General features: G+C 36.9%; 1 protein-coding gene across 1 annotated transcript in view; it reads left to right on the top strand.

Annotated features, from left to right (window-relative positions):
* Positions 1-19,882, top strand: part of LOC584519 (telomerase protein component 1) — an 82,517-nt gene that overhangs the window by 9,930 nt on the left and 52,705 nt on the right. Inside the window, exons 6-28 of the mRNA XM_030973314.1 lie at positions 124-349; positions 985-1,142; positions 1,712-1,912; positions 2,693-2,807; positions 4,330-4,510; positions 5,255-5,407; positions 6,546-6,623; positions 7,953-8,098; positions 8,956-9,103; positions 9,785-9,861; positions 10,277-10,453; positions 11,105-11,347; positions 11,748-11,861; positions 12,513-12,633; positions 13,051-13,233; positions 13,834-13,997; positions 14,632-14,785; positions 15,340-15,516; positions 15,997-16,089; positions 16,579-16,711; positions 17,173-17,353; positions 19,033-19,142; positions 19,645-19,844. Of these exons, the coding sequence (XP_030829174.1) occupies positions 124-349; positions 985-1,142; positions 1,712-1,912; positions 2,693-2,807; positions 4,330-4,510; positions 5,255-5,407; positions 6,546-6,623; positions 7,953-8,098; positions 8,956-9,103; positions 9,785-9,861; positions 10,277-10,453; positions 11,105-11,347; positions 11,748-11,861; positions 12,513-12,633; positions 13,051-13,233; positions 13,834-13,997; positions 14,632-14,785; positions 15,340-15,516; positions 15,997-16,089; positions 16,579-16,711; positions 17,173-17,353; positions 19,033-19,142; positions 19,645-19,844 (3,533 nt within the window). The remainder of the gene's footprint in view (positions 1-123; positions 350-984; positions 1,143-1,711; positions 1,913-2,692; positions 2,808-4,329; positions 4,511-5,254; positions 5,408-6,545; positions 6,624-7,952; positions 8,099-8,955; positions 9,104-9,784; positions 9,862-10,276; positions 10,454-11,104; positions 11,348-11,747; positions 11,862-12,512; positions 12,634-13,050; positions 13,234-13,833; positions 13,998-14,631; positions 14,786-15,339; positions 15,517-15,996; positions 16,090-16,578; positions 16,712-17,172; positions 17,354-19,032; positions 19,143-19,644; positions 19,845-19,882) is intronic.

Raw genomic sequence — 19,882 nt, forward strand, 5'->3', positions numbered from 1 at the left:
GTGTTCTTGAGTGAAAGAATGAATGTCTTGACTTTTCTTGCCGGTACACTATTCACTCTATGAAGAATGGCTCACGTAGAGAATGTTCAATAATACAAGATTTGAAACCATCTCTATTTACAGCAAAATACAACAAGGAGAAGAAAAAGAAGAAGAAACCTGTCGCCACAACTGATAAGCCAGCAGAGGAGAAGCCCCCAAGTGATAGTGAAAGCGATGATGATAAAGATGAGGACAGTGATACGGACGAGGAGGAGATGGAGAGACTGAGCTTTACCCTCAAGCAGTTGATCAGGAAGCTTCACATCAAGGAACCTGTGGACAGTGTCATGTGCCTTCTTGGAAAGAGGTATGGTTGGATGGTGATTTTATTTTATGATTTTAAATCCAATCCTAATTTTTTTGTAAAGGCGAACCATTTAAAAATCAATCCTTTCTTTTATTCCTCTGTTGAAGAATATCATACATGTAGCATAGCAATGTCACCTGATAAAGAGTGCTCTTGAAACGTCCTTATATTCCCAAACATGACTATATGGAGTTTAACTATCTGCCACATGTGTATAGTCCCATGTGTATATATTCCTTGCAGTTCTTTTCACTGTTTTTTCATTTTCATTAAGATTGAGTCAATTTCAATTCTATTGTGATTATCCTGAAACCTTGCAATTATCTCATTCATACTTGCAATAAGCCAAATGGTTCCTATTTGGTCTCTTTCACAAAGCAGCTACAGGACTGGAGGTCAACATTACCTCTGATGAATTTAAATGAATTGTATATAAATAGACATAACTACGAGTTGTGGGAGTACCAGTTATAGATTTCAAGACAAAATAAAGAGCTGCATGTCCCTGTCAATAAGAGTCTATATTGAAATCTTTGTGGTAAGGGTTAGCAGTACACAACAAGCAGACGATTTTCTTAATACAAATCAATGTTAAGACCTAAAAACTCATATCGTGAAATTATGAAATCCTGCAGGTACCCAGAAGATATGGAGACCTTCTACGCGAGTCGTCTTTCCGGTACATGGGACACTGAGAGGGCAGGCAAGAGGATGAAGCTACCTACCCCAGAGACCTGGGAGACACAGGTCTCACTCAAAGGCAACAAAGCAGCAGTCTGGGAACAGCTCATCGGTAAGTCACAACAATTTGGGGTATAGCAGTCTGTGACAGCTATGTCAATGAATTCCGGCTTAATGGCGGAATGGATATAAGGCTTGCAATGAGAAAGTTGACTAATTTCTAAGACAAAGTTATTTCTTAGTGTGTGTATTTAGGGAAATGATACAATTACAAATTGTTCCTATGTTGATTAGTGACTCAGGTGTACATCTATTTACATGTATATCTCTCTCCTACTCCCTACATGTACATGTGTCTGCCAGTTACTTTCCATATCTATCTGTATTTTGTACTTCTGTCTGTACATTTGTTTGTCTGTCCATCTGTAAACTTGTTTGTTTGTTTTTATTTGTAAACTTGTCTTGTTCCCTATCCAGTGCCCTCTCTATGTCTTTTTATATTTTATCTGTCCACCTGTTCATCTCCATCCTTCTTTCTATATTTCTCTTTCTCTCTCTCTCTCTCCCTCTATCTCTCTTCCCCCTCCCTCCCTCCTTCCCTCCCTCCCTCTCTCAGTGTCTCATTGCATAAGGTAAAAACAATTTCAGCAAATTTACGTTCTTTTATTTGCACTTTCTCAGACAACAAGAAGTTGCCGTTCATGGCCATGCTGCGTAACCTGCGCAACATGATTGCTGCAGGGATCAGTGAGAAGCATCACAAGTGGGTCCTGTACAAGCTGACTGACAGAGGCTCAGTGGTCTACAGCAAGCAGTTCCCATTCAGGTTCTTCTCAGCCTACGAAGTGCTCACGAGCATGGAGTATGACTTGAAGAAAGCAGGTGAGAATATCTTTAGTCTGCCAAAATGGACAGACAAATAGAAACCAAATGTTAAATACTTACTGTGATTTAGATCGGTTTCCCAGATTAAAAAAAAAAAAAATTTTCCCTGATTTTTTTCTTCCCACAATTATTTTGTTTTGTTTTGTTTTGTTTTATCTTCCCGATTGTATCCCTATTTTTTTTTTTCCCCTATTTTTCCCCAATTTTTCAAAAGGGGGAATGTTGTCAGATGCCTTTATTTTGCACAAAATCCTTTTTCTGTTTTCTTTTACTCAAGGGGGGGGGGGGGGGTGGTTGAGGTTGCTCACTATCACCCCTGTATTTCAGAAAAGTGGATATATATATATTGTGGTAGAACTTTGAATTACTAACATACCGTACTCTTTCATTGTACTTTGTTTACACATGATTGAATATAAGACACACAAATTGATGTATGCTAATAATTAACTACACTGCTTGTTTTAGAATAAATAAATTATAGGACTATGGACAACTATAAAGATTGATTTGTTTAGCCATTTGTCTTTCAATTTAGTTTCATGATGTGTATATCCCTATTGATATATATATATATATATATATATAGATATATATATTCCATTGATTTAATGTATCCAACTTGTAAATTTGTTTGCAATTATTTTGTAAGGAGCTTGATCATCAGTAAAGATGGATATATGCATGTTTAATAGACATTGTAATTTTTAATATTATGAGAGGAGAGTGTCTTGAGGTTAGTGAATAAAATAATACAATTGTTTGACCTGTTTGCAGATAAACTGAAAGAGCAGTTAGCTAGTGGTATTAAGCCCCCTCCAAGGAAACAGCGGGGTAAAAAAGAGGACCCGATACCCAAGTGGAAACGGGCAAAGATGGACAAGAAACTCAGGTTGGTATTTGAGAATTGAACCTTATTCATGATATATTAAGACCCTGCATTCATTACAGTTTCTTATTTTATTGTTTATTGCATTCGTTTCATGTTCTCGGCATTTTCCTTGTATTTTCATGATTGCAAGCATTATACAGTGTACCTGAAAATATTCAGAGAAGCAAAATTTTTTTTTTTTTTACTACAGTTTTTTCAGCCTCTGTAATTTTTATGCCTCCGTTACGAAGTAGCCGGAGGCATTATGTTTTCGGGTTGTCCGTCCGTCCGTACGTCCGTCCGTACGTCCGTACGTACGTACGTACGTACGTCTGTACGTACGTACGTCCCGTTCTCGTGATCGCGTTATCTGAAGAACTGGTTGATGGATTCCTGCCAAACTTTGGTCATGTACGTATCTTGTAGAGCCGATGAACTGATTAGATTTTGGGGTTACGAGGTCAAAGGTCAAAGGTCACAGGGCTCATTATGTATGCAAAGCAAGCTCGTGATCGCGTTATCTGAAGAACTGGTTGATGGATTCCTGCCAAACTTTGGTCATGTATGTATCTTGTAGAGCTGATGAACTGATTAGATTTTGGGGTCACGAGGTCAAAGGTCGAAGGTCACAGGGCTCATTATGTATGCAAAACGAGCTCGTGATCGCGTTATCTGAAGAACTGGTTGATGGATTCCTGCCAAACTTTGGTCATGTATGTATCTTGTAGAGCCGATGAACTGATTAGATTTTGGGGTCACGAGGTCAAAGGTCACAGGGCTCATTATGTATGCAAAACGAGCTCGTGATCGCGTTATCTGAAGAACCGATTGATGGATTGCTGCCAAACTTAGGTCATGTATGTTACTTGCAAAGCCGAAAAACTGATTAGATTTTGAGGTCACGAGGTCAAAGATCAAAGGCCACAGGGCTCATTATGTATGCAAAACGAGCTTGTGATCGCGTTATCTGAAGAACCGATTGATGGATTGCTGCCAAACTTAGGTCATGTATGTTACTTGCAGAGCCGATGAACTGATTAGATGTAGGGGTCACAAGGTCAAAGGTCAAAGGTCAAAGGCCACAGGGCACATTATGTATGCAAAAACAGCTCGTGATCGCGTTATCTCAAGAACCGATTGATGGATTCCTGCCAACTTAGGTCATGTATGTTTCTTGCAGAGCCAATGAACTGAGTAGATTCTTGGTTCATAAGGTCAAAGGTCATGGGCTCATTATGTATGCAAAAATAGCTTGTAATCACAATATTCTGAGAACCTGTTAATGGATTACAATTGAACTTGAATTCGAAAAATTTCTTCTGTTTTGGTTTGTAAAATTGCTCTATGACGGAGGCATCATTTTCGACTGCGCGCAGTCGAAGTTCCATCTAGTTCTAAGTGTGTAACAGGAGAGGAACAAAAAGGATGTCTTTCAAAGCATGAAGTGACACAAGCTCAGTCGAAAAGTGGTCAATAGTAATAATTATTAGTTACTTAACTGTTCTTGTACTTTTTATGTACTATAAATACTTTTTTTTTCCAGTGAGCTGCCATATGACATCAGTATCTTGAACCGCTACCGCAAGGCCCTTGACTCTGCCGTCAAGATCGCCACCAGCTACAACGTGAAGCCGATCCCAGGCAAGACCCTCCTACTGTGCCATGTAGGCAAGTCTATGGAGAGACCATGTACCTCAGCCAAGGGACTGGGAAAGAAGAGGACTGTGAGTGTTTGACGTATGATACAGAACAACTGTGTGAATTTAATTTGAACTATGGAGTAAAAGTATTTTTATTTAGTTATATATTTACTTTATTCATTTCATTTAAACAGGGTAACTCTCTCAGTATTAAAACTGTTTTCATGAGAGGCCCTATACAAATTATAAGTAACAAATGCAGAAGAAAGTAACAAAGTTTAAATACATACATATCATATCATGGATTATTTGTTTTTATACACCATGATATGAACATGAAAAAATAGGTATTTGAACAACTTATTGAATATAATACACGTCCTTTCAAATGGGTTAATAATAGATCAAATTGGAAAAGCTAAAATACTTGTTTGGTTTGTTATTACAAAAAAGAACAGACTCTGGGATTAAAATAAGAAATTATTTCTAGCTATTAGAAAATATCAGACATGTAGTGTTCTCCAGTACAGATTTGTGAATGACTGTTTTGACTGGGCCTGTCTAACACAAAATGGGAGTTGGTTCCATAGTGCAGCACCTTCATGTGGAAAGGAAAGTTTACACATCTGGGTTTTATTAATTTTTTGTTCAGAAAGAAATATGGAGAGTAGCTAATGGAGAGGTCTTGGTGTTTTATGCTATGGACAATGTAAGTGAAAAGGCTAGGAGACTAAGTTTTCCAATAGTTTATCCTTATGTCACAGAGGAAGAATAAAATATGTACATATTTTAGAGATATTCAAACCATGGCTGTGATTTGTGTCCCAGGTTTTGGAGGTGGGTGTCCTGTTGGGTCTGATGTGCAAGTATTCCTGTGAGAACTGTGACATGCTCATCTTTGGTGGCAACTCTCATCGTACCGTAGAGCTGGAGTCTGGAACCATTCTAGATAACATGGCCAGTGTCCTAGGCCAAGCTCAGGTAGGTCACTATACAGGAGTACATGACAGTTAGATAGATATTTATATAATATTGGATGGCTTTGAGTGTGATACTGTACAAGAATATATTGCTCGAGCTAAAACAATAATGGACGAGTCGAAGACGAGTCTAATATTTTCTTAGCGAGAGCACTATATTCTTGTATCATACAAAAACAAAGCCATGCAATATTATTTTTTACTATCTATACTAGTCTGACTAGCGAAGTAACAAAATTGGACATACCTCGGTAAATATGGATTTGTTTTCGTGTGATATCGATATGATATCGATAGTTGAAGTTCCCGGATGACTAAGCAATACAAAAACAATATTGAGCAGTCCATCGGGTACTGAGCAAAAGATATTGAATATTCTGATATGTTGTACCACTTCGAAGTCTTGTAAAGATAATAATATATATTACGTGTATACTCTGGTGATATAGAATTAGAATTTACATATTTGCTTTGTGTGATTTCATATAACAATTCTCATTTCCTCTCTATTTTCTTCTTTTGCTATCTCTCTTTTACATATTTTTCCTTTTCCCCTGTCACAATAATCTTTTCTTCATTTCCTGTTATACCCAAATGCCTGCTTCTTTTTTGATCAATTGTTGTTTTTGTTGTATTTCTCACTTTTATTTCTTTCTTTTTTTACATATTTAGTCCTCTCTGAATCTTTATGATTGGTCAAATGAACTTGGAACTTGTTACATTGTGAAAGAAAACAAGAAATTGATTATTAAGAAAACAGCTTTTGATCAAGCATTGTTGGGACATAGAAATGAAATTATTAGTGCATGACATACATTTTAGCATAAGAGTTTAGTATTAGAAATGCACAACACTTGATGTCATAATCCTCTTGGTATGTTGTAGAAATCATGCTCCGAGACAATTGCTTCAGGGTCAATATCCTAATCGTACCGAAACTAATTCCTATCTTCAACCCTGGACCTAACCCTATCCCTATCCCTACCTCCAACCCTAGACCTAATATAAAATCAAATTGCAACTGTAATCCTAATCCTAAAGCTTTTGATGGGATAAAGCCCAGAGGAATTGTTGCCGGAGGATATGCTGGAGCACCTCTTGATCACCTTCTCCTCTTTTACTTTCTCTCTTTCCTGCAGGTCATGATGACCCAAGAAGAACAAGGCCAAGGACTAGATCCTACGATTCTGGGTGAAATATTGAAGGATAGAGATGAGGTAAGTCAGCAATCGAACGCCGTTCCTGGTCTCTCTTTCCTGCAGGACATTATGCCCCAAGAGAAAGAAGGCCAAGGACTAGATCCTACGATTCTGGGTGAAATGCTGAGGGATAGAGTTGAGGTAAGTCAGCAATGGAATGCCGTTACTGACCCCTAAAATTCTGCCAATTTCCTCTTGGGCCCCAAGGGGAAAATCCCAAGTGCTTGGTGTTTTAATGACTTGCTCATATCAGCAGCATATAATATTGGGGGTAGTCACATCATTGAGCATGATCGGGAAGCATCAAAGCGTTACTCTACCATCCTTCATTATTAAAACAAAATGTGTTTTTGCATGCAGGAATGTTTCAGTTCAAATTGGCAAAATTTGTGAGAGTTTCTTGCTGCAAAATGTTTGATTCATATGGTTCAAACTTTGCAATTTGTGAATATTCCTTGGTTTGAAAAGGGCTTTCATTTATCAATTGAAAAGTTTGAGGTTTTAGAGTGTACCGATATTAATGATTATGTGCTTAGGTCAAGCCTCCACAATACTTAGTTTACTGGATAACATAGCAAAAATGGTTAGGCTCATACATATATTCATATAGTCTGTTGGGAGCAGGTGTGATATTAAGTCTGTGTAAAAAGTATAGGAGTCAATACCTTTCTGACTCTCATCAGACAATCATATTGCTCCGATTGTCTCATTTTCGCTCGCGTGAACATTGCCAGCACAAACCACTGACCTCTACCTCCTGAACGGATCATCGCACATTCCCATTCACTATACGTTACGTACTAAAAGGCTGTATTGTCTGACCGTTCATGAATATTCATGTTTTTGCTAAACTCGGCAAAATGTTTGCTTTTACTAAATGGAAAAATTACGGTGGGGGGTTGGATGAAATGGACAAAATGAAATAGGAAGAAGTGATCTATGATAATTCATGCGTTTTATGTTTCGTGTGCTCGACCTATAATCTTCAAATCGCTTGGTAAACTGAGTCCAAAGTTAGACTTGTTTCACATGTGTATTATAGGCAATGGCGAGCTTGCAACCTATTTTGAAAAATTACGGTGGGTGAACTTTCATAACGTACGTCGGGGTGGATGTGCTTTTTGTTTAAACAAAAAATGAATTTTTAACGATTTAAAAAAAAAAACGTCCATAGGCTAACATGTTAGGCTGCTGACGCTGACCATGCTCTGACGATAGGGGGCGTCGTGAAATGAGACTAAACAGAGCCATATGACATTGTAATTCATGAAACAGTTAAAAGCTCATCTGTCTATACATTATTCTTGCAAACATTCATTGAGCTGTTTACCGATGTATTCCATACAGTTGGATAATCTTGTTATTCTGAGCAACTCGGCCATGCAAGAAGGGAAGGAGGCAGAAATGATAAAGGGTTTCCTCACCAAGTATCGTCGGGTTGTCAATGAGAATCTACTCTATGTCAGCGTGGACCTGAGTGGGGGAAGATGCAGGTAGGTACCCACAATAAGCTCCTTCTTGAAAATACATACCGTAAATCTCTGTGTATAAGACACACCTGTGTATGGACGCACCCTATTTTTAGGACCAAAAGCATTTTTAATTTTTTTTTTTTAAAACCTGTTTGCTGCGTTCACGTCGTTCATAGTCCTATTTTACCTGTATTTTACCCCTGAAGTCAGGCCACGGGAAAGACACATAGTCTTGTCGGGCTACACTCCCTTTAAGCCCCAAGTCTAGTGCATCTGTTAACACCAAATTCATACAAATCTGGATTATCAAAATTCAGTTACTGTGCAGCATCCAAAGACCTAGTGCTGCGTGTGTCAAAATTGCAATCTCCTTGTACTAATGCGCACAAAACCTGATCACATACATGAATAATTAGTCAGGTGATTATTCCAAATTACTTCTAGTCATGGAGACAAAATTTAATAATTATATTCACATTAAGTTACTTGTTTAAAATGCCACTTGTCAAGATATTTTGTTTGCTTTTGGTAGATAATGTACTTTCTGCAAAAACAAGTTGCCTATGCAATTATGCTCTGTGGTTGGAGTTTGATAGATCTATGCAGTAATTATCTTGATCATCCATAAAGAAGTATTTTTAAAATTCATCATGTAAATTCAGAATCAATCTTTTCGTTTATTTAGTGATCCTCAACAGTTGGATAGACATTTCCTTCAAATTGGATTTATGAACACCAAGTATCTAAATCTAAATTTATGATTTGCAAAATGATTTCATCCTTCGATTGAAATGGTGACCTATTCACACCTAAGTTTTTAATTTGCCTGAATAGAATTTGACTGATCAATGTATATATATATTTTTGTTGTTCACCAGCTTGTCAGCCACGCCTTCCCATCCCAATGATATCTACATTGCTGGATACAGTGACCAGATCCTAAGATTCATTGCTGAGAGAGGGGATACTGGACAGGTCACTCATGTCCAGAACATTGACAAGGCTTACAATCTAGATGATATAAAGGTGAGAGCCGGTTTCATTTTGGGAAGGAGAGGGGTGATGAGGCGATGAGGGAGAAAATGGAAGTAGAAATGGGGAGGGGATGGGATAGCCATGTAAGTTGAGATATGGGATGATTCATTGCTGAGAGAGGAAGCATTGGACAAGTCACTCAGGTCCAGAACATTAAGGCTTACCATCTAGATGATATAAAGGTGAGAGCTGAGTTCTAATATTAGGAAGGAGAGGAGTGCTAGGGGGGGGGGGTGGAGGTAGAAATGGGGAGGGGTAGGGGAAACAGCCATGTTAGTTGAGATATGGGATGATTCAAGGGAGAGGAAACATTGGACAAGTCACTCAGGTCCAGAACATTAAGGCTTACCATCTAGATGATATAAAGGTGAGAGCTGAATTCTAATATTAGGAAGGAGAGGAGTGCTAGGGGGGGGGGAAGGAAATGGAGGTAGAAATGGGGAGGGCGTGGCGGAAACAGCCATGTAAGTTGAGATATGTGATGATTCATTGCTGAGAGAGGAGACATTGTGCTACCCTGTATAAATGTCAGAAATAAATAAATGAAGAAATAAATATATACTGAGATACATCTGCAGTAGGTAAAATATGTATGCTGGACTATTCCTTTCTCTTTAGATATGTTTTACACACATGTGGAGTTTGTATAATGCAGTCCTTTTTATCCTACAGATCCAAACTGGAAAGAAGAAGGATCTGGTGACACCAGAGATTCCACGAGCACTACCAGCTCCTCAGCAGACTAGAAGGTAATTCCACCAACCTCAAACTCTTTCAGACCCACCGAACTGTGCAGGCAATATCCACACATTTGGTGAAAAGAGTCTACCATGCTTTCTTCTCTTATATTTTCATTGTTACTTTACCCAAATAAGACAATTCATTTTCAAACTGTATCCTAAATATGTTATGAAATGAAATGAGCAATTTTGACGATTAGATACCAAATACTTTGTTTTCATTCATTTAATAAATGAGTCGCAAAGATCAAACCATTCTTTTTCACAGTGACGAATAGGCTAAGTCTTCAATTACATTAGACAGTGCTTTATGTTACAATGATGTGTTCATTATTATTCAACATGTTGATTGCTTGTGATGTGTAATTTTCTTAATCTGAGTGAAGATGCATGCATTGACCCCTGTCATTTTGATAACTTACAGACACCATACAGTGCGTGTCTTCATCTCCTCCACGTTCCGTGACATGCATGGCGAGCGTGACCTCCTGACCCGGTTCGTATTCCCAGAGCTACGAGCCAAGGCGCGCACCCGCTTTGTGAACCTCTATGAAGTAGATCTACGATGGGGAGTCAGCGAGGAGCAGACTAAACACAGCAGGTATTATTCTCATTTCATTTATGATGATATTGTTGATGATGATGATGATATAGAACTCTGTGGACATCTTTTTTTTTTAATCAAGGAAGTTGGCACGTATGATGTAGTTTGTTAATTGGTTATGTCACTATTTAGACATTTACTGAACAACAACAAAAAGAAATCATGTTACTCGGAAAAAAAAACTCATAAAATAGAAAAAAGAAAAACTATTCTTATTGCTGTGGAATCATCACTGTGTAACAAATGAGCTTTAGTAATCGATTGAGGATGGTTTGAGTGGTAAGGATTTAATAGAAATTGTTGAAGAAAAAGGAAAACAAAAATGTTTCCTTCCATTGTGTCTCAGGGTACAAGCTGTCACTTCATTTGAATAAGGCTATAGAAAGAGAATTAGAGAATTAGCTGAATTAAGAAGAGGATGAGGGTGAAAAGAGAAGGAGAACAAGAAAATTTAAAAGGAGAAGAAGGGGAAAAAATGCAGTGTGTACAAGCACCTTACGGCTGCAGTAATTTGATAAATTAGCAAATTGCTTTACAAAAAACACCATGAAACATTAACAAATGAATGGATGTACAGTTGGAGAGGAGAATGGAATCAACTACTCTTGTGATATGATAAACCATGTATATCTGATTCTACATTTTCAGCTCTGTTGAGGTGTGTTTGCAGGAAGCCAATCGCTGCGACCTCTTCATTGGCATCCTGGGAGATCGCTATGGTTATGTCCCTAACGACTACCCTGACCTGAGCGATAACGAAGACTTCAACTGGCTGTCTACTCATCCCAAGTCACGCTCCATCACTGAGCTAGAGATGTATCACAAGGCCCTGAGACACTCTGAGGGTAGTACCAAGGCTTTTTTCTTCATCAGAAGCTCTGAATTTGTGAAGTATGTTCAAGTTCAGACAAAATATTTAATTCATCTCCTTCTTGAAGAGTCTCTTATGGAGTATTTTGCTATCACATATTTCTTAATTCATCGTAAATGCATCATTGAAGGAAATTCTATTTAATTGTGAGAAAATGCTGAGAGTAGAAATATAATGATGTTTTTTTTGTAGGTTCCATTTTGATTTTAATCTCTCAGTTGAAACTTTTTTTTTAGAGGGGGATGGGGGAATAATCACTTACTTATAAAAGAAGCTCCAAATTTGTAATGTGATATATATTTTACAGGTATGTGAAGACAATTTCCATGAATTCAGGTTAAAACCAGGAAAATTGTCATGTTTTGCTTTTTTATTCCACACTTACCTTATACATATTATGATGTATGCTCTCTTCTTTAGGCATGTCCCAAACAAGTTGAGAAGCCAGTTTGAAGATGAGAGTAGCCAGAGCAAGGAGAAACTAGCAAGCTTGAAGGAAACCATTCGTACCAGTGGATGTGAGGTCTTTGATGGGTAAGCACACAACCTCAAACACTACTTGTTTCTTTTATAGATGAAAAGGTTTCAGTTCATGTAATTCTCTACCAACCCCATTATATTATCTGTCCAGGGGGGTGTTTCACAAAGATCCAAGTTGAACTTATCTCTAAGTTGGACTTAACAAATATGGAAAGCTGTTAGCATCTTTGAAAATATTTTGTAAAAGTTATTTTAAAAGGCCTTAAATGTTGATTCAAATCATTCATATTTTCTGTTATGGAGATTTCATGTTCTTGATGTGGAATTCATGAAAAAACTATAATACTTCAATTTTTGCTTTTGAATTTATTTTATTTTATGGCTACAAATGGCTCTCCATAATGTTTACGGGTAGTCCAACATAGAGTTGAGTTCGACTTAGGATCTTTGTGAAACACCCCAAAGACATTAATGTACCATCTAGCATTACTTTTGAAGGATATTCTGCCCATCCTTTAAAAATAAATTTTATGAAGCTAATCACATGAAGTGTACAGTTTGCATGTAAAACAAAAATAAATTTTCTCTAGAATATAAAATCATTTGCGCAAAAAAAACATTATTTAAAGAGTTTTCTTACCATAATTATTGTCAGTTGATAATCTTGATTTGATTTGTACTTTGATTTCTTCCTATTATTTTCAGTTACCCATGCCATTTTGGAGGAGTCGTGGAGGGTAAGCCAGTTGTAGTGAACCTTGAGGAGTTTGGTCGCCGTGTCATCAACAATGTCTGGAACCACATCAAGCAAGCATACCCTGAAGATGTAAGCTATGGTGTTTATTTAGGCCATTAAAATATTGCTGAAAATGTCCCAAGTTGTTGATCGAGGTCATGGATTTGAACAGATAATGCTTTTCCATGTTACACCTTTATTGTCTCAGGTGACATTAACAATCACATTTTAAAGTTCAGCCAAGTCTTTGTATTCTCCTTGTGGTCAGAAACTTTGGTTTTGTTCGTCAAACGTTCTAACTTTTGTAATGTATATGACTTCTAAGATTGAAGAATATTAGCTCAATCTCACCAGTAACCTGTTTATAACTAAGACAGATCCAGGAAAAATCAGAGCAGCTGTGTTTCAAGATATTTATAGAAATACTGTCTTTATCTATGTGTATACCGTTTGATTTTATTTAACAAAATACACATGTGTAAAACTAAATTGATTATGTGGTTCCAGGGTGAGATACTTGATGAAGTGGCCCATGAGAGGGCACAGCATGACATGTTCCTGCAGTCGCAGCTGGCCACGTTCACCGGCAGGAAGACCCAGGTCAAGCAGTGTCTGGAAGCTGTCAAGAAGGCAGAGACGGGAATCATCATGGTTACAGGCAAGCAGGGATGTGGCAAGACAGCTCTAATGGTAAGATATGATGAGATAGATCGGAGGGATGAGACTCAGAGGGGGAGAAAAATATAGACAGGTGGGGATTTTGAATGAAACTTCCGTTTATCTCTGAAAAAGCTGTCCTGTCCTGTAGCCAGAGTCACTGATTGTCAGGATCGCTAGCAAACGGAGATGAGGTGAAAAAATTTCTGCTAGTAAATGGATTCATTAGGGTAAGAGTAGAGTGAGGGAGGGAGTGGGGGTGAAATGATTGAAACAGGGACAAAAGTAAACAGAATGAAATGTGATGTTGTAAGGCAGGTACTCTCATGCGCAACTTTCAAGTGGGAAAGGACATGTACAGAAAATATGTAGCCAAGAAAAAAAATGGACAGATAGGGTGTAGGAATATACAAATAATGCTTACCGTACGTAGAGAAAAATATTAAGCTGTATAAGCTTCATGGTTTATATGTAGGGGTAAAAAGGGGGAAGTGCATCTTCAAATAAATGGTCATTGGAAATTTTTAAAAAGTTATCAGTAATGGTGTCTTTCTTTATTCCTTTGCCGCATGTATTGTATATCTTAATGCGGATATATATCATTGTCTTTCATTATCACATTACTGTATCTAGGCCTCTGTTGTAGACACTCTGCAGAGCAAGTCGAGCCAGCCCATCATTGTTCACTTTGTTGGTGCCGTACCTGGATCCAGTCATGTATCTCCACTTCTCAAGAGACTATGCAATGAGCTCGTACGTCGCTTTGGTCTGCAGAGCCAAGTCCCTCAGGAATACAAGTAAGTATTAAAGCTCATCTGTACTAGTTTATAGGAGGGATTAGACCACCTTGCAAGGTCACTGGACAGGTGGTTATCTCATCAACTCAGCTCTCAATTAACATAAGAAAAAGGAGATCATGGGGGACCAATGGTCACCGATTAGGCATTGTTTTCTATATAGAGGGAGCAAGTAGCTACAAGTAGTACAGGGTGGCTTTAAATATTCCATGTTCATCTTTGTTTTAAAAAAGTTTTGCTTTGGCTTTATAGTCCTAACACAGCAAGTGTAAAAAGAAAAATCTTATCAAAATCAATTTGCTTATTACTTGGAGGATTCAATTCCTAAACTTAAATTATTCCATCTTCTACTCTTAATTCTTTGATCTATGCCCACCTGTAAGAATTGAATCTGCAATACCTCGTTGAACCACCAAACCAACTCCAGACTTGCTGCTTATTGTTAAATGTTGGTCACGCAGGGTTACATAATATTCTGTTTGGTCTTTTGACCCTTTGGTGCTGGTCTGATTTGTGTGACTGTGAATCTGTAAGGCATGTTCTGCCTTAGTGGTTTCCATCGCTCAGATTCATTAGAATTTCATACATGTTTTATTTCTTTGTCACGTTTGTCGCATCCCAATTTCTTTTGTAGGAACCTTGTATCTGAATTCCCACGTTTCCTGGAAGAAGCAGCAGGGCATGTAGACTCCACTAATAAGCTAATCATTGTCATCGATGGCATCAGCGGCATGGACGCGGCTCACCAGGCCCACAACCTGGACTGGCTGCCACAGAACATTCCCCAGGTACTAAATGAAGTTGTCTTTGAGCTTTGTAGGGGAAGTTGTTATAAATTGCTTTGTAATGACAGTGAATGATAACATTGAAGTTAATATTATAGCTTTCCTCATAAATTTGACCTCTGTGTAGCATATTAACACATTCACCAGTCATTTGCCTATTTTTTTTCGTCGCTATATAGTGTGATTTCAATTTTGAAAAAGTTGTAACTAAAAAGAAATTTGTGATGTTGCATGGAGTAACAGAAAAATACAGGAGATTTAGCAGTTGTACCCCATTAATTTCCATATATGTTGTGTTTAGTATTCTTCAAGAATTTGCAAAATCTTGATCTTGCAACATCATCTCTCAGTTGAATTAACATTTATGTTATACTCATTTATGACACTGTCAATTTAAGTTCTCAATATTTATATTTCAATAACTTTGGAAATCCATACATTCGGTAGTATAATCACTGTAATTGATGTAAACCTCATTCCGGAGATAGTTAGTTCTCAGGTCCAAGTTTCTGAAAGAGAGAAAGATAATTAAACATACATTTTTGTTGATGTCACAGAATGTCCTGTTCATTGTGAGTGCGGTCATGTCATCTCCTGCCCACGCTGCTGTGGTCAGACGCCAGGCCACCATGGTAGAGCTTGGACCTCTAGATCTGATGGACAAAGCTGAGGTGGTCAGAAGAACACTGGCTGCTCATCACAAGAAACTGGATGAATCACCATTCAATAACCAGGTAAATTCTGGTGACAGTAGCTTCCAATGTCTGTGGCATCCACTCAGATAAATCTGACCCTGGGTTTTAAAGCATGTTTAATAAAAAAGAAACTTAGACCTCATCCTAAATTCCTTATATTACCTAATTTCTACCAAAATCATAAACCCAGTGTCTAGATTTAATTTTTAGTAGAATACAGTTAACGGCAGCCATTTAAGATTGGTGTTGATGTGTGCAATTCTTTGATTTACTTCAGTTAGAGTTAAAAAATACCCTTGATATGTACAGGTCTCTTTTCCCAGTCATTTTTTAGAGAATGATTAATTAAGTGATGGTTAAACCCTTATAAAAATCAAAGTTCGACAATCTTGAATGACCAACAAAACAATATTCATACTATGACAATATTGTGAAACCTATTCCACACTAACTGTTAGATAATTGTCAGGAAAATAGAATTAAAAGCCAGTTATATTTCCACTTTGTATTGTCTTTTAGATGAAGCTACTGGTGTCTAAAAGAGAAGCCAACCTACCTCTCTTCTTGAAACTAGCCTGTGAGGAGCTACGTGTCTTTGGAGTCTTCGAAGAGGTCAGTATCTTCTCTTTATGTATTTTTTTTGGTCTGTCTGTGGGGGTAGTAGTTTGTTCCATGCAGCACAGATTCCTGGTCTCCACTTAATTACATGTGTTTGGTCATTGAGGAAAATTTCCCACTACTATCTAGGCTTAAGACACTTTAATGAGCATTAGATGATAAAGTGTAACAGAATGTTTATACAAATTTGAGTCTCTATCTTCATCAGAATACTGATTATACAATTCCTCATCATTCCTTTTTGGGCGCTTTGTTAATAATTTTATTAGTCCAGATATTACCCAATGATAATTATGAACACTATGCACTGTATTTCTGCATAGATGGCCCATAATACCATTCCACCCTACTTTTTATATTGAGAATTACAAGGTTCTGTATGAACTAATTGTAACTCTAGCCCCCATCAGACATCCTAAATAATCCTACTGCATTTTAGTGTACCGGTATACTATTTGATATGCCCTTCTCTTTTCATCCTAGGTTTCCACTCGTCTCAAGGCAATGTCACATACCATAGGCACACTACTCCAGGAGGTATTAAAGAGACTGGAAGATGATCATGGTCTGGATATGATCAACATGGCCCTTGCACTGCTTGTCTCCACAAGAGATGGTAAGCTACCAGTCTCATTTATCCAGTTTATTAATCAAGACTTGCTTAATTCCTTGAATCAACATCTATTTACACCTGAAAATACAGTTCTGTATGTTGAATGCGAAACTAAGAAAAATGTAATAGACGAATGGAAGCTAAAAACAAACGAATATGAGTTTTTATGATTTGATAGATAGTGAAAATTGTAAAGTCTGGTCATCAACATTTACTAGTCATTATGAGTTAAATCTGTGACAAAGAATTTCATAGTGGTGTTGGTGCATTAATAGAATAAAACACATTTAATTTCATCCCATCGTTGATTATTATTATTTTATTTATTTAGAAGCACTAATATTTTGATAAACATAATTTGAAGGGGGAAGAGTTTTCAAATAATACTGGACTGTTAATTTCATTTTCACTTATACTTATAACTTACCTGTAATTATTAAATGCATATTACACATTCATTTTAGGATTATACGAGGAGGATCTACATTACTTGCTAAGCCTACACCAGCAGATGAAAGATAGCAAGTACACCTACAAACAAGTGATAGGTACTGCTCTAGGCCCTGAGGTTATGCTCCCTCAGGCTGTCATGTCAAGACTAGTACGGGGGATCAGGTCTCTCCTCGCACCTACTGGGGAACACAGGTAAGGAACACAAACAGAACATTTTTTGTGAAGTTGGTGATTTTATTTAATATTTGAAGTTTAATGTGCCATTTTATGTTTGTTGTATTTCATTTTCATTTCATTTCATATATTTAACCAGTATAAAAACAATTTACAATGAAAATACAATATACAATATACAATATAATGGTTAGGACCCCTAAGAAGCAGAAATCTGCTTGTAATCGGGGCCCTGCAAACAAACAATAACAAGATAATGCACATAAATTAACAATACAAAGTAAAGGACTTAAATAATACAAGTACGCACCCGTACATCAACACACACGCACGTTCATAAAGGTTACAGAGAAAGAATAGAAGGAAGCGAAAATAGGGCAGAAAGAGATAAAAGTAGAAAAAAGATGGGAAAGAGAAGTACTTACTCAACCATGGATTGAAAAATACTTTTTTTATACATTGATTTAAATCTGGTAATTGTAGAACTGGATCTTAGGTCATAATTCAAGGAATTCCACTCACGTACCTTAACAAATGATATAGAATTATACATTAAAGTCGAGCGACAGAGTGGGTGATGTAAATTAATTGTTTGTTTTCCTTAACTTTTGTTCAAAGATTTAAACTGGTGATTTTATCAAGATAATGAAGTAAAAGAACTTGATTCAGATTATTACTAATTTGTTCAAATAGTTACCGGTATGAATTGATTCAATGTCTTAAATCAATTTTGATTTGTGTTAACTGACCCTGCTAATTAATTTCCAAAGGATATTTTTAAGGAAATATTGAGAGTGTTATTTTAGAGTCTTTTAGTTAATCAAGTAACATCTCAGGCTTCAAGCAAAAGTTATTAAATGATTGTTCACTCATTTAAATGGCATGTATGTCAAATCCATTAGGTTTCAGATTTTTAAAATATTTCTTTTGCTCATCTCTCTGAAAAAATAGAACATCTGTAGCTTAATGTTGCTTGTATATTTAAAAGAGATGGAAATCAAAAACTGTATCAATTTATTGTAAATTACACATTCCTCCTTGTTTACAAAATTCTTGCCAAGAAATTACTCACTTGTTGATTTCATGTAGATTTCTTCATCATGTAATTTACAAGCTGTCAAGCTTTTGTTTTTAAATTCCTCATATGTAAATTGCACACTTGAGTGTGTAAGTTTCATGCCAAGTATTTCCTGTGTAATATACAACCTGTCAATCAAAGCAGCATGAGAAGTTGATTGACCTACTTCCCTCTGAAGTAGGTAGTGTGCAAAATTGATATACAGATACAGGCTTTGTCATATGCTTCTATAGGTATAAATTCACTGCCCTTTTCCCTGTAACTTTTGTCAAAGTTACTGCAAGATCTGACTTATATGCATGCAAAAAAGTGAAGAAGAAGAATAGGCTTCATGAATCGATAATAATAGTAAATAGCTATTCTTTTTGTGTGAAGTAGATATATGTTACACTTGCTTTGAGATTATTTTATTCATTTTCTGACTCTTGCAATATGAATGAAAGTTTTGTAATACATGTATATGGATATAGGATTTTTTTTGTAATCAATGAATGAATGTGACTTGAATAATCCATTGCTTTTATATTTGTTGATGAAACCTTAAAGATAAGTTACGGTTATATTGATTTGGACATGAATATGAAATATTTTCCCTTAATCTTTGATGTTTCTTCTGCAGTGACCATAGACTAAGGGTCAGTCACGGTCAGATCAGCCAGGCCATTATCCAGCGCTATATGAAGGGAGCTGCGAGTGAACTCCAGATCAGAACTCATGCCCTGCTTGCAGGTAAAACAAATTTAACTTTTATCATGGAAATTGCAATTGAAAAACTTTGGTTATTTGTTATTTGTTAAATATAATTTTGTAAAGATGTGTTAGTAGCAATCACAAAGGAAGGGAACACATATCTCGGTTTATTTCTTAATGATGTACATATTTGTTAACTTTCTGTGGTAAACTTTTAGTTGACAATTTTATTTATAGAGATTCTGTAACATCCTTATTTTTATAAAAATGTCACATACCGTAAATTCATGACACATTTTCATGCACCCCAAATTAAGTGTTGATTCTTTGATATCATGGCATCTTTTAGCTATTGGATTTGTAATTTTTAACCTCTAAGTGGACTTATAAAATACCGGTAATGAAATGCATATGATCATGGATTTGGTCATATGAAAATCAAGCTCAACAATGACTCAATAGTGGTATTTGCATTTGGCTATTATACCTGTGCTGATTGTATGATAACACCAACCATTCTTAATCTTTCTCTTGTTTGCAGGTTACTTCACTCACCTATCCAGGACCAAGAACGCTGTGTCTCCGTGGTCTCCACACTACCCTCATGCTCTCTCTGAGATGCCTTATCATCTGGTACAGGCCGGATTGTTTGGAGAGCTCAAGAACGTCTTGTCCGATCCATTCTACATCCAGGCCAAGTGTGTCTCGGGGCTCACAGCTAGTCTGCTGGAAGACTTCCAGGTGAGATGTTATGAAGTTATGATGATGATGATAACAGT

This window comes from Strongylocentrotus purpuratus, unplaced genomic scaffold (genome assembly GCF_000002235.5).
Source record: "Strongylocentrotus purpuratus isolate Spur 01 unplaced genomic scaffold, Spur_5.0 spur5_scaffold_6, whole genome shotgun sequence".
Taxonomy (NCBI): domain Eukaryota; kingdom Metazoa; phylum Echinodermata; class Echinoidea; order Camarodonta; family Strongylocentrotidae; genus Strongylocentrotus; species Strongylocentrotus purpuratus.